Source organism: Equus quagga, chromosome 6, assembly GCF_021613505.1.
Source record: "Equus quagga isolate Etosha38 chromosome 6, UCLA_HA_Equagga_1.0, whole genome shotgun sequence".
Classification (NCBI taxonomy): Eukaryota; Metazoa; Chordata; class Mammalia; order Perissodactyla; family Equidae; genus Equus; species Equus quagga.
The window spans coordinates 63258120-63271574 of NC_060272.1; the positions used below are offsets into that span (position 1 = coordinate 63258120).

Genomic DNA, 13455 nt, shown 5'->3' on the forward strand with positions numbered 1-13455 from the left:
CACTTCAGTCTATTAAAGTGGTCCAGTCCATGCACTTATTCAGCAATTATGTATTGAGGACCTACTATGTGCTACATGCTGAGGATCAAGTGGTGAGCAAAAGAATTCATTAAGTTTACTCTCTCAAAGGGAGACAAATATTAAACCAATTCATGATTGTATATATATATAAACAGACATACACACGCAAGTACAAAAGTGCCGTGCAAGATCAGTAAAGGGGGCCATAATTTGAATTGTGGTCTCAGAGAAGGCCTGAGGATGAGGAGTTAGCCAGCCAGGGAGTCACAGAAATAACCCAAAGAATGAGGAAAAGAAAGATCATCTTATGGCATTGTTGTTCACAATCAATGAGCAGGAATGTAGAGCACTTTACTCAGTAGGTGCCCCATAAAAGTTGTTCAATACAACTCAACTTCCTGCTCACGTGTACTGCTCAGCTCCCAGGAAGAGCTCCCAAGAGTCCTGAGAGCTCCGTTAAATACCTAGTAGTTAAAGAGGGCCATACACAGAAAGCTACGTTGAGTGCAGTGGGCTTTTCTGAGGAAGATTAGCCCTGAGCTAACATCTGCTGCAATCCTCCTCTTTTTGCTGAGGAAGACTGGCCCTGAGCTAACATCTGTGCCCATCTTCCTCTATTTTATGTGTGGGATGCCTGCCACAGCATTGCTTGATAAGACATGCATAGGTCCCTGCCCAAGATCCTGGCCATCGAACCCTGGGTCGCCAAAGCGGAGCACACGAACTTAACTGCTAAGCCACTGGGCCGGCCGCTGAGTGCAGTGGTTTTAATTGCTAAGAAACGTAGTGCCTTGCACAGTGTGAAACCTCAAAAAACAGTGGCTATGTTTATTCATTTACTGATTTTTACACCCCTGATAGTACTGGAAAATATCTAGGTAACTTTAACTACTTATGACCTATGAATTCAAGCACCCCCCGTGCTGGGTTTCTGGGATGGAGAATGTTCCATGGTGAAGTGTGGGCATACACAGCCCTGTCACAGCCTTATAAACACCTGACATACTGTATACATGTTTATTGTGTGTCTCCTCCCTCTAGAAAGTAAGCTCCATGAGGACAGGTATTTTGGCCTGTTTTGTTCACTGCCGTATTCCTGGCACCTAGAACAATGCTGGCAGCTCGTAAGCACTTGACAAATATTTGCTAAGTGAATGAATGGTCTCCGACCAATGTTGCTTTCATATGTTTTTTTTAACTTTTGGAGTCAAGTGATGGATGGAGGCAGAAGAGATGTTGTACTCAGACGTACAGAAGAAGGGAATTGCTTCCTTCAAGATTTCCCCCTCTATTTTGGCCATTTGCTTGCCCATGGTGCATGGCTCTTTCCCGCCTCTCTGTAAGAGGACTGTACAGCCCCACCTGTTACCCCAGGACATGCAAGCACTCACACAGGCAGAGTATCCCCTCCTCCACCAGCACCCCAATGTCAGGGCTGGCTGCTTTGGCAACAGGAGCATGAGCACATAAGGAAAGTGAGAAACGTGCCACATCCTAGCAGGACTCTGAGACTGACGGTGTGGTGGGCTCTGAGTCTTGCTCTTTCCTCTTGCTCACGAAAACAGCATGCTCCATCTCTGGGCTGCTCCTTCAGCCTGGACCCCAGACTTAAGACCCCGCCCACCCACAGCCGACATGTAATGTGAGTGAGAAATAGATGTGCATTATTGTAGGCCATTGAAATATAGGGGTTGTTACTGCAACAAAGCTAACACACCAATTATGAACTATTTGAGGGGGTAAGAATTAAGGAGAGATGGGAAAACTTAAGAAAACTAAGAAAGCTGTCCTCAAAAACTCCCTAGAGAAGAAATAAAGACTATGTCTCAAATTATAATTTAAGTAAATGAGACAATGAGTTCATTTGCAAAGATTAATTTATACACAGTTCTCAGGAACATACCTTTTATAGAAGTCTACATGCCCATACTTTATTAAAATACTTTAATATTAGAAAGTCAAACCTTGAAATGAACTGAAGAAGGTGACAATGTTGGGATGTTTCATCTTTGCCAGGAGAATGACTTCTTTCTTTGAAGCTTCTTTTTCTTGGATGGGCATCTAAATTATATTGAGACAGAGCAGTCTGTTAAGATAACTTGCTTTTAAGAGCATGCTTTCTGCTCACTGCCACCTAAAATTCTCCAGCATTTCACTGGCTTTTAAAGACACTTCTGAAACTGGTCTCTCAATGGCAGGAACTAACTTTTCCAGAATTAGCAGAGTGTCTTATACCTGATCAATGGTTTGTCAATGACAATCATAATCAAGAAAATAAATATTTACTGTGAAGTTTTGCTGTACTAAAAACTCAAGTGGAGTGGTGGTACTGTTATAATTATTTAGGCATCTGGAGGAAAGTTATTTGAATATTTATCTTTCAGCAGCAAAGGAATACTTTATAAAAATGTAATGTTCCAGCAGCAATCAGGGCTGAGAAGAAACAAATGAAATCTAATAAAAGAAAGTGTGTCACAGATCACATAAATCAGACCAGTAAAGTTCTGTAGTAAGACTACAATTTTCATTTTCAAATAAAAATTGTCTCTTGTGACTTCATTTTAGATTTGCTATATTTTCTTATTATTCTGTTTATCTTCTATGGGCAACACTTTTCAAACATTTTGGTGCTAAAGCCACCGGCCACACCTCTTACCTACCTTTTCTTCCTCATTCCTGACACTATGCCGACTTGTCATTTCTACCCTGACTTCTGGCGCCTGGCTGTCCCACATGTCTAGCCTCCACGGGTCACCTGTTCCTCTCCACCACTCCCTCTGTAAGGTTCTTCAACTTCGGCCCACACGTAATGTGTGAGTTCCCAACTTTCTCACCCTTATTTAAAGAATTTTTAAAAAATTAACATTCTCAGTCCCAGCTTTACCGCCTCCTAGCCATGACTCCTTCCGTGTTATTTAAATCTTCTAAGCTTCAGTATCTTCTGCCCCAATTTAAATTGCATAGTTGGTACAAATGAGTTCCAAAACAAAAATAACTGAATTACTCCTACCAGATTGATAGACTTAGCTACTTTCCTTTTAACTACTATTTTTAGGTTTTTTTTAAAGATTTTATTTTTCCTTTTTCTCCCAAAGCCCCCAGGGTACATAGTTGTGTATTTTCAGTTGTGGGTCCTTCTAGTTGTGGCATGTGGGATGCTGCCTCAGCATGGCTTGACGAGTGGTGTCATGTCTGCACCCAGGATCCGAACCGGCGAAACCCTGGGCTGCCAAAGCAGAGCGCACGAACTTAACCACTCGGCAATGGGGCCAGCCCTTAACTACTATTTTTCAAAAGAATAGTATAAACAAAATTAAAAGGCAAACATAGGTAGGTAATTGCATTTTTATAATTAGGTAAAAATACTGGAACATATATGATAAAGATTTTTGTGTTTTTAATATATAAGGATTTCTGACAAATTAATAAGAAAAAAAGGCAAACACATCAATAGAAATTTGGAAAAATACATGAATAGGCAACTTGCAAAAAAGAAAAGAAAAATGGCTGATAGAAAAAAAATTCAACCTCATTCAGTAATCAAAAGAACAAGGACTAAAACGAAACTTGATACAATGTTTCATCTGTGAAATTGGCAAAGACAAAAAGAATGTTAATGTACACTGTTCTCCAGAAAGCAGCAAAACGGACACTCATACTTCTGGTGTAAGTATATAAATTGGTAAAATCTTTCTAGGAAGGCAATTTTACAATATGTAATAAGAAACTTTAAAATGCTCCTATTTTTGACTTACTAATTTTTCTAGAAATTTATCCAAAGAAAATAATCAGAAATGCCTGAGGATTCTCATATAAAAGGCTTCATTATTGGGCTGGCCCAGTGGTGCAGTGGTTAAGCACATTCCGCTTTGGTGGCCCAGGGTTTGCTGGTTCGGATCCCAGGTGCAGACAAGGCACCGCTGGGCAGGCCATGCTGTGACAGGTGTCCCATATATAAAGTAAAGGAAGATGGGCATGGATGTTAGCTCAGGGCCAGTCTTCCTCAGCAAAAAGAGGAGGATTGGCAGCCAATGTTACCTCAGGGCTAATCTTCCTCAAAAAAAAAAAATGCCTTCACTACAGTATTTTATTATTAGTTTTTTAATTACTCTAATAATACACACTGACTTTAAAAAACATTTTGTGACATAGTAGGGAATAAGATAAAAGTGAAACTTCTCCTTTTCCTCCCCACTCATTCCATGAGTTCTTATTCTCTAGGGGTAATTGCTGTTAATTGTTAGACCTTTTTATTTAATGTATGTATAGGTAAACATATATACATAGTTTGTTTAATAAAAATGACATATTCTACATATTAGATGTTATTTAATCATGGCAAAAAATATCAAACAACATAATTGTCTGAAAATAGAAAAAGAGACAAATTAGTTTTGTTTTTTTCATGAAGAAGATTTGCTCTGAGCTAACATCTGTGGCAATCTTCCTCTATTTTGTATGTGGGATGCCACCACAGCATGGCTTGATGAACAGTGTGTAGGTCCACATCTGGGATCCAAACCCATGAACCCCAGGCTGCCAAAGCGGGGCACACAAACTTAACCACTATGCCACCGAGCCAGCCCTGATAAATTAGGTATTTTTAACCTGATGTCATACTATACAGTCATGAAAAATCAAGGCAAGCAATGTGCCATAGTAGAAAGAGCAGAGGAAGCGTTAGAAGAATCTGCTGGTTACTATGCATCATTGAGCAAGTTATTCAACCTCTTTGAGTCTCGGCTCTTTCACCCACAATGAGATCTAACTTTTAGGGTTATTGTGAGAATTTAATAAGTAGATACATGTAAAATACCTAGGATGCCATGATGTATGAGAGGCACCCAGTAAGTGGTGACCATTATCATTGTTATTGTGAACATTTAATATTATTAAATAAGAACATTTTATTATATGAAAACATCGAATGACATGATAAAATATACACAATATATTGCTAAATGTAAAAAGCTGCTATAAAAGAGTATACCCACCATGACATCATTCATTCTAATAACTTATAAAGTACATTTACGCATTAAATATAGCCTTGAGAGAAATTTACCATAATGTTAAAAGCAATTACGAGAGAGGTTATAAGTGATTTTTATTTTCCTCCATATGGCCTTATTTTCCCCTTTGGTTCTTTTCCAAATGTCTATAATGAACATTTTTATTTTTATAATCAAGAAAAGATACAACACATTTTTGGAGGCAAGACATGAAAGAATATGCTTGATAATAGTAGGATGATGATAGAAAATACTGGCTTTTTGGTACCTGTAAGAAAATAAGCAATTTAAGTTTTGGGGTCTAGAGTTTCCTGAGTGGAGGGTGTTGGAGAGATGAGAAGAAATATACATTTCTCTAGGAAACAAGTAATGAAAAACTACATTAGAGTAGAAAGGAAGAAAGAAGTAGTAATGAATGTTAATACTGTGACCCAGGTGTTGCTAGGCAAATTTGATAACATAAAGAGATACGGGAAAGCAAGAATAATAGGGCCTAATGTAACAGTCTGCTTATTTATGGCATGGCGACTAAGGTGGTTCATGAGTAAAAGGATGAAAAAAGTTAGTGCTGTATTAGAAAAATAGTCAATTTTTATCTATACTAAAGAATGGGAGAGATGTTATGAAATGCATTAATATCTATTTTTATAGAGGATTCACGTCCCAAATAGTTTTTTCTTTATTTAGCATTAGAATCGTTTTCTAATTCCTAAGTATGTACCAGCTTAACAACAGAGCTAAAGGGTCTGCAAGTATCTATCCATTGAATCATTTATCCGGTAAGGATTTATTGAACACCTACTGGTGCCAAGAATTAGTAGCAATACTAAGATGAATGAAACATGGATTCTGCCTGCATAGAACATACAGTTTAATAAGGGGAGAAGGCACAAAATAAACAACTAAAGCACATCAAAGTAGAAAGCAATCAGTACCATAACAGCGGTACTGATAAAAAGCTATGGGGTTTACAAAGAAAGAAGATTAGTACCTGGGGTGGGAAGGTCCTGGAAGGCATGCTGGAGCTCAGCCCTAATCAAGTGGGATCTTGATGGTTGGAGATGGGCAGGCAAACCCCCCTTGGAAGAGACAGCCTCACAGGCAAGCACAGAGGCTGGAGTGCAAAGGTTCTGTACGTGGTTCCCCTTGGGGAAGGATATGTGAAAGGAAGGCTGGGAGTGGAATTTGGGTACAAATCAGAGAGGGTGTCAAAACTTATGTGAAGAGTGAAACAATATAAAAGCATGAGGCAAAAATTACTCACAATCCCATATTCCACCCAGGGAATAACTATCTAGTATGTCTTCTTTTCTTTGTATGCATGTGAATGTTTGTGTGGGTATATACATACCTATATATATTTTTACAAAGATTGCATCACACATACTATTTTCTCGATGAGCAAAAGTTGTGATATTTCCCATGTCAATACTTCACCTATAACAGGATTTCTTAGAGCCACTTAGTTTTTTATAAATTGCTTAGCCAATCCCCTAGTGTTGGACAATTTAAGTTATTTTCTGACTGTCTGTACATCTCTGGGTATTTCCTTGGAATAAACTCCCAAAAGTAGAACTACTGTGTCCTAGGCTGTGTACTTTCTTCCTATTATTTTTCAAAATGAAGATAGCTTTTTCTGCTTACACAAATAATACAATTCATAATTTTAAAAACATAATATGCGCTCCATATTAAAAATTCTGACAATGCAGAAAGGAATGACAGAGGTGAAATCCTACCACTCAGCAATAATCACTGTAAATGCTATATGTGTTTGTGTGTATGACATTAACAATACACATATAGACACACAACAGTTTGTGGTCTGATTTTTTTCATCTTTACAACATATTGTGGACCTTACTCCTTGTCAATAATACAAACAGGGCAGGGGTCTTCTAAGGCTGTGATACATATTGATAAACTCCTTTCAGGGTAGTATCAATTTACCCTCCCCTCAGCAGAATAAGAGAGGGCCTGCTTTCCTCCACTTTTATACTCTTTTTAATTCTCCCCAATTGTATAAGTGAAAAGTGGTATTTATTGATTTTCATTTCTGAATTTATTGAGTTTGAAATTTTTATATGACCACTTCTTTGGTTATAGGTTTTGTCTTTTTATTGATTTATAAAAGGCTAGCACCTTTTAGTCAATACTTGCAAATCTTTTTGGCATTTTCTCAATTTTCTTTCAATTTATTCATAGTGTTCTTTGCCATAGAAGTTTTATATTTTTACGTAATCCAACCTAGCCATCTTTCCCTTTATGACTTCTGTTTCAATGAAGGTTTAGGGGCATAGATGGAGCATTATCAAAATTGATCCAAGTAACCCGAGGGCTTAGGCACTGACACAGGGAATGAAGCAAATTCAAGGGAGAGAAAGAGTCAACAGGATTTAGCAAATAATTGGATGTGGAGAGAGAAAAAAATTCACAGATGACCCAAAGGTTTTGAGCCTGGATATCACAAAGCCATTGATATCATGAACACAGTGCAGCACACAGCAGGTGACATGCGTCTGCTTAGAAAGAGGAGAGATTTCTACTTTGTTTGGGGTACATCTGTGGTAGCTAGCTTCCAAGATGGTCCTCAATGATCCTCGCTCAGAGTTCTTGATGAGCACAAACTGCGAGATAATAAATGTTTATTGTATAAGCCATTAAGTTTAGGGTAATACGGTACGCAGCGATACATTATTAACACAGATATTACTTGAAGTTGTCTAGCTGGCAGATGAAATGTAGACCTTGGGAGCAGGAAGATATCAGGGCTAGAGAGAGAGTTTTTAAGAGTGAGCTGCTTAGCAGTAAAGATTGAAGCGAGGCAATTGCCAGTGGACAATGTACAGAAAGAGAAGAGATAAGAAAAGGACAGATGGTTGGGGACATACAGAGAGTGAGCAGACAGAGGGGCCTGAGAAAGAGCAATTAGATAAACAAAAGAGATGGAGCAGAATAATGTCATGGAAGGAGCTCTTCAGGCCACTAGAATAAGAGGTCATTAGAAGGATGCCACGGATCCATGAAAAGGGGCCTATGTTGGTAAATAAAGCATTCCCTCTGAAGGTAATTGTCTACACAGGAGCTTTCATGTAAGTTTGGGTAGCCCCCTTTTTTTTTTCCAATTTTAAAAATGGTGATAAAATATTTATAACATAAAATTTATACCATTTTAACCATTTTTAAGTGTACAATTCGGTGGCATTGACTACATTCACATTGTACAACTTGAGGAGTTCATTTTCCATATTTTTGTTGTTGTTGTTGAGGAAGATTAGCGCTGAGCTAACTGCTGCCAATCCTCCTCTTTTTGCTGAGGAAGACTGGCCCTGAGCTAACATGCGTGCCCATCTTCCTCTACTTTATACGTGGGACGCCTACCACAGCATGGCTTATCAAGCGGCGCCATGTCCACACCCGGGATGCAAACCGGCGAACCCTGGGCCGCCGAAGCGTAACATGTGCGCTTAACCGCTGCGCCACCGGGCCGGCCCCTTGCATACATTTTGTATGAAATTTTTTCTGCTACTCTCATTTATAAATTCTCTAGAAGGCAACCAACAAGACTCGCCTTAAAATTAATTTTAGCATACCACGGACATTGTTGTCCCAATATATTTTAAAACAAACATATCCCTAGAGAGGGTGACAGAAACACTGACCAAGGGGAGTTTAGCAAAAATTGTTCCTTTTTAATTAAATATACTTAATTATTTTCCAAACTCATTAAACTAACAATATTTGGTTTTCCTCCATTCAATAAATATTTTTGAGATCTGTTATGCGCCGGGTGCTGTTCTCCACGTTGAGGGAGACAGACAATAAACAAGTGAAGAAATAAGTGAGCAAAGTCATCTCAGATCATTATCAAAGCTATTAAGAAAGTAAACCAAGGGGGTTTGATAGGAGTGATTGAGGCTGGGGATCCTTGGCTAGGATGTTTGGGGAAGGCCCCCTTGTGGAGGTGAGCTGAATAAGAAGAGAAGGTCAGAGGAGGTGCACCACCCCAGGCCAAACAGAAAGTGGAAGCAGGGGCCAGCCCTGTGGCCTAATGGTTAAGTTTCCCGTGCTCCACTTTGGCGGCCTGGGCTGGTTCCCAGGTGTGGACCTACACCACTCAGCAGCAGCCATGCTGTGGGGGCATCCCACATACAAAATAGAGAAAGATTGGCACAGATGTTAGCTCAGGGTGAATCTTCCTCAAGCAAAAAGAGAAACATTGGCACAGATGTTAGCTCAGGGTGAATCTTCCTCAGCAGAAAAAAAAAAGAAGAAAGAGCAATAGAGGAGGGTGAGGCCTCATAGGCCTTGAAGGCCACCCTAAGGAGGCATGGGAGTTAGAGATAGGATTTTATCTTCTTTATCTCTCTCTCTTTTTTTTAAAATAGGATCATTGGTTGTTGTTTGGACAACAGACTTAGGAGGCTGACAGGACAATGGACTTAGGAGGTTGCTAACAAGGGTCCAATGAAGCTTAAAGTTCATACTTGTTCATACACACACAAAAATGTGTTTCCTCAGATGTTAGCTCAGGGACATCTTCCTCAAGAAAAAAGAGGAAGATTGGCAACAGGTGTTAGCTCAGGGCCAATCTTCCTCACCAAATGAACAGGAATTTTAACTTCTTAACGTACCTTTGCAAAATTGATCTCTTTTATAACACAGTGCTTGCTATCTGATTTCCCTTTGGCCAAGTATGCTTTCCCAAAGGCACCTTCCCCAATGGCCTTAATCACATCGTATTTATCCATGGTCTCCAATGCACAGAGGTTCCTGGAATTAGAGTAATGAAATTTTATTGCACACTTTTCATAAACATTAACAAATTCGGAAAATTGATCACTAAAATGTAAAATAACTCATTTTGCTAAAACTTTCCCTCCAACCTCGCCAAGACAGAGTCACATAACTTTCCTTGCGGCCACAGGTAACCATCAAAGTGAGACACAGCTTCCTGGTAGGCTCCCAGCTCAGACTTGGGCTGTAGTTCAGCTTTGATACACTGTAGTGTTGTGATCTGAGGCAAGTCACTTAACCTCGCAAAACCTCACTTTCATAATTTCTAAAATGCAAATGACAATACCTAGTTTTGCACGTTTGTTCTGAGAATGAAAGATATAATGCCCGCAGTGCTTGGCATCTCTGTAAAGCAGGAATGTACGTTCGCTTACATAGTTCTACAGTCCAACCTTGCTCAGTGGGAAGGTGCTGCCCCCTAGGGGACATTTTGGAAATTATGGAGTTTTTTCGTTCTCCACAGAGACGGAGAGGCACTACGGGCATTAAGAAGTTCAGAAGCGGTTGGGGCCCGCGATACTACGATTCTGAGATGCAAGGGACCGTCCCGCACAATAAAGGATTATCCCGCGGCGCTACAACCTTTGACAGTCTCCCCACACATTCATGTGCATGGAAAAATCCGTTTATAATTATCTGCGGCTAGAACCAAACCCTATTTGACATCTAAATACGAAGTATTTTTTGCAGTTTTAATTAACATTGCATTTTACACGTAAATCAAGGCTTGGCTGCACCTTGTTTTATTTGGAAATTTTCCAAGAACTGCTGACCGTTTTTGGAAAATCACGCCCCCACTGGCCACGCTGCTCCCAGTAGCCGAGACCTAACAGTTTGCGGCGGTCACGGTCAGGGGACTCCTGCCCGGGCGCTGGCCCCCGGCTGCTTCACTGTTTGTCCGAGTGTAGTGATACCAAGCATTTACAGACGGAAGCGCAGATTTTATTATCAATTGTCTCCTTGCACATCTCTTTTTAATACAGTTAGGGCATTATGCTGATTTTTAAAAGTTCAGTGAGCAGGCTGGTTACGTTTTTGAGTAATCTGTGTCTGGGTAGGAACGGGGGCCAGCTCCGCAACCAGGAGAAGCTGGGGCCACCCGGGGACCGGGTTTTGAGGAAGGTGGTGGCGGAATCGGAACTGGAGGGCACCAGCGCGGGAACTGAGGGACTGCGACGCTGCCGCCCAGGTGGTACCGGGGGTAGAAGCCCCCAGCTTTCGGGAAAAATCTCTCTCCCTTAGGGAGACTCTGGGAGGCGGCCGGCAGACGGGCGGAGGAGCCCGCGCAGGACTGGGAGCTGGGTGCTCCGCGCGTTGCCATGGAGACCGACGCGGCCCAGGGAGGGAGACCGCGTCCCTGCCGCCCCGGTCCCCCCGGCGGGGCTCCATCCCTTTCCCCGCGGCTCCCGGAGTCCCGGGGGCGGCTCAGGGTAAGGACCAAGGGCGGCGTGCCCGCAGCATACCTGCTCCGCCGGCTCCGCGGGGCGAGAGAGGCGTCCCGGCTGGATCCGGGTTCCTGGGGCTGCCGCGCCTCCGGGCGGCCGGGGCGGCGCCGCGCGAGGGAAGGCGGGCGGGGCGGCGAGAGGACCGGTCCACACCGTCCACCAGGAAGAGAGGTCAGAGGCGAGGGAGTTTGGACACGTGACTGCTTCTTCCCGTTGCCTTAAGTCTAGACTCCTGTGCATAGCACTCAACAAGCACACCGCTTCTCGTTCTTGTTTACGGTGTGCCAGATGCTTTGCATACATCTCTATTTTTTGCACCAACCCAGCAAGGTTAGTAGTCTCCCAGTTTTACAAATGAGCTAAACTGAGACAGGAAGAGTTTCTTGTGCACGGTTTCAAATACTTCAATAGATGGAGACTGGAACGGAATCTTGTTCTTTTGACCGAAGCTGGCAGCCTCCCACAGGATCCTCTTACAAAACTGGCCACTCTCCAGTGGTCTGGAAACGCGCTTCTCTCGCCCTCTCCACGCCCCGTTCCCCATCAAACTGCAATCTAAAACGTTTCACTACATGTTTGCGTAGTTAAAAGGGTAATTTTCAGCAATTATAAATATTGACACAAAACATATCCAAAGGAATCTAAATACCATGGCAATTTGAAACCCACCATCATCGTTTTTTTTTAAAGTAAGCTCTCCTTTAAGAATCAGGAAGTTTACATCATTCCTTTGTCTCCTTGAACCACTATCTCCATAAGTAATGTTCTTCCTGCTTCAGAGTCTGATTGATCATCCAACTGTATAAATGGAACTTAATTTATATTTCCTAATCATAGGCTTTTATTTTTTAATTAAATTAAAATTACTAGTACACAACTGATCAAAATAAAATATATCACGACATTGATACTTATTAAATATAAAAAGTAAAGTTGTATTGGCCATTCATCTGTTTGTTTTTGGTGAGGAAGATTGGCCCAGAGCTAACATCTGTTGCCAGTCTTCCTCTTTTTGCTAAAGGAAGATTATCTCTGAGCTAACATCTGTGCCCAGCTTCCTCTGTTGTGTATGTGGGACGCCTCCACAGTATGGCTTGATAAGTGGTGTGGAGGTCCACGCCAGGAGCGAAGCCTGTGAACCCTGGGCCACCCACCCAGGGCAGCCAACCCTGGGCAGCTGAAGTGGCGCATGAAGCACCAGCCCATTGGGCCAACCCACCATTCATCTCTTAAAGACCTTAATGAGCTTTCCTCTTCCTCCCCCTCATTAGTTCAATTGGTATCCATAGATAAGTGCTAACCTTTGCTGGAATAGACAAGGTTCAACACTGACTCTCTTCTGTTTTTCTTTGTCTCTGTTTTAAAGCTGTAAGTGCTGTGAAACCTCATTCATAGAAGTAAATAGGAATTGGAAGTTTTGTTAAACCTGTCCCTCAATTCTTGCCTAATTGTACGTCAAGAATCCTATAGTAATCTATCACTACAAATGGTTTCTAATCATCCATCAGAGTCTCTTGAAATTTCACTAAAAGCAAAACTCTGCAAATCATTTGACTTTCAAAAGGATTTCTCATCCAATCAAGACTCATTCAGTCTCTCAATAACTGTACATAATTCCCAGTTCCCTTTGTTTGATGGCTTGGAAATGTTTACACCCTGGGGCAGTGCTAAGATTTGAGAGGACTAAAAGATATAGAATACAGTAATTATGGAAACTGAATATCTAGAAATCACTTTAAAACTATCCCTGCCTACCTCAACTCTTGAAAAGTCTTCAAAAAAGTTGTTAAAAAAAAAAAAGGAGCTAACATAAGCAACTTTGGGAAACGGTGGTTTGGCTGGAAACTGTAAGGGTAACGACAACAGGAACAATACATGAGCTCTGTGGCTGGGGATTGTTTCGCACAGTGGTATGGGTTAATAATTTGGAAACTGCTTTACATGCATAACATGCATACTGGAGTTGAACACCTAAGTAGTGGACAGTAGATGGTGCACACCAAGTTTCTCCATCAGTGAGAGAAGCTACAGAAAAGCAGGAGGGGAAGCTAGAATGAACCCCGTGGTACTGGATTAGAGTCCAAGACATCTGTATGAATCCATGCTTAGCTTAATATACACAGCGATGGAGACATACAGAAATGACTACAGATGTGTGTGTATACCCAGGATAGTATACA

The 13455-nt window shown here is 41.3% G+C and overlaps 1 protein-coding gene across 9 annotated transcripts in view; it reads right to left on the reverse strand.

The window, feature by feature from the left end:
- Positions 1 to 12092, reverse strand: part of NEK5 (NIMA related kinase 5) — a 62481-nt gene extending 50389 nt beyond the window's left edge. For 5 of the 9 annotated variants that reach the window (XM_046665132.1, XM_046665129.1, XM_046665134.1 and 2 more), the window contains exons 1-3: positions 11294 to 12092; positions 9668 to 9806; positions 1986 to 2082 (exon numbers count right to left, since the gene is read on the reverse strand). In XM_046665132.1, coding sequence (XP_046521088.1) covers positions 1986 to 2082; positions 9668 to 9784 — 214 coding nt within the window. In that variant the 5' untranslated portion in view covers positions 9785 to 9806; positions 11294 to 12092. Of the gene's footprint in view, positions 1 to 1985; positions 2083 to 9667; positions 9807 to 11293 lie in introns of those variants that run through there. The other 4 variants (XM_046665136.1, XM_046665137.1, XM_046665133.1 and 1 more) reach the window with 3 other exon arrangements.
- Positions 12093 to 13455: the final 1363 nt, after the last annotated feature.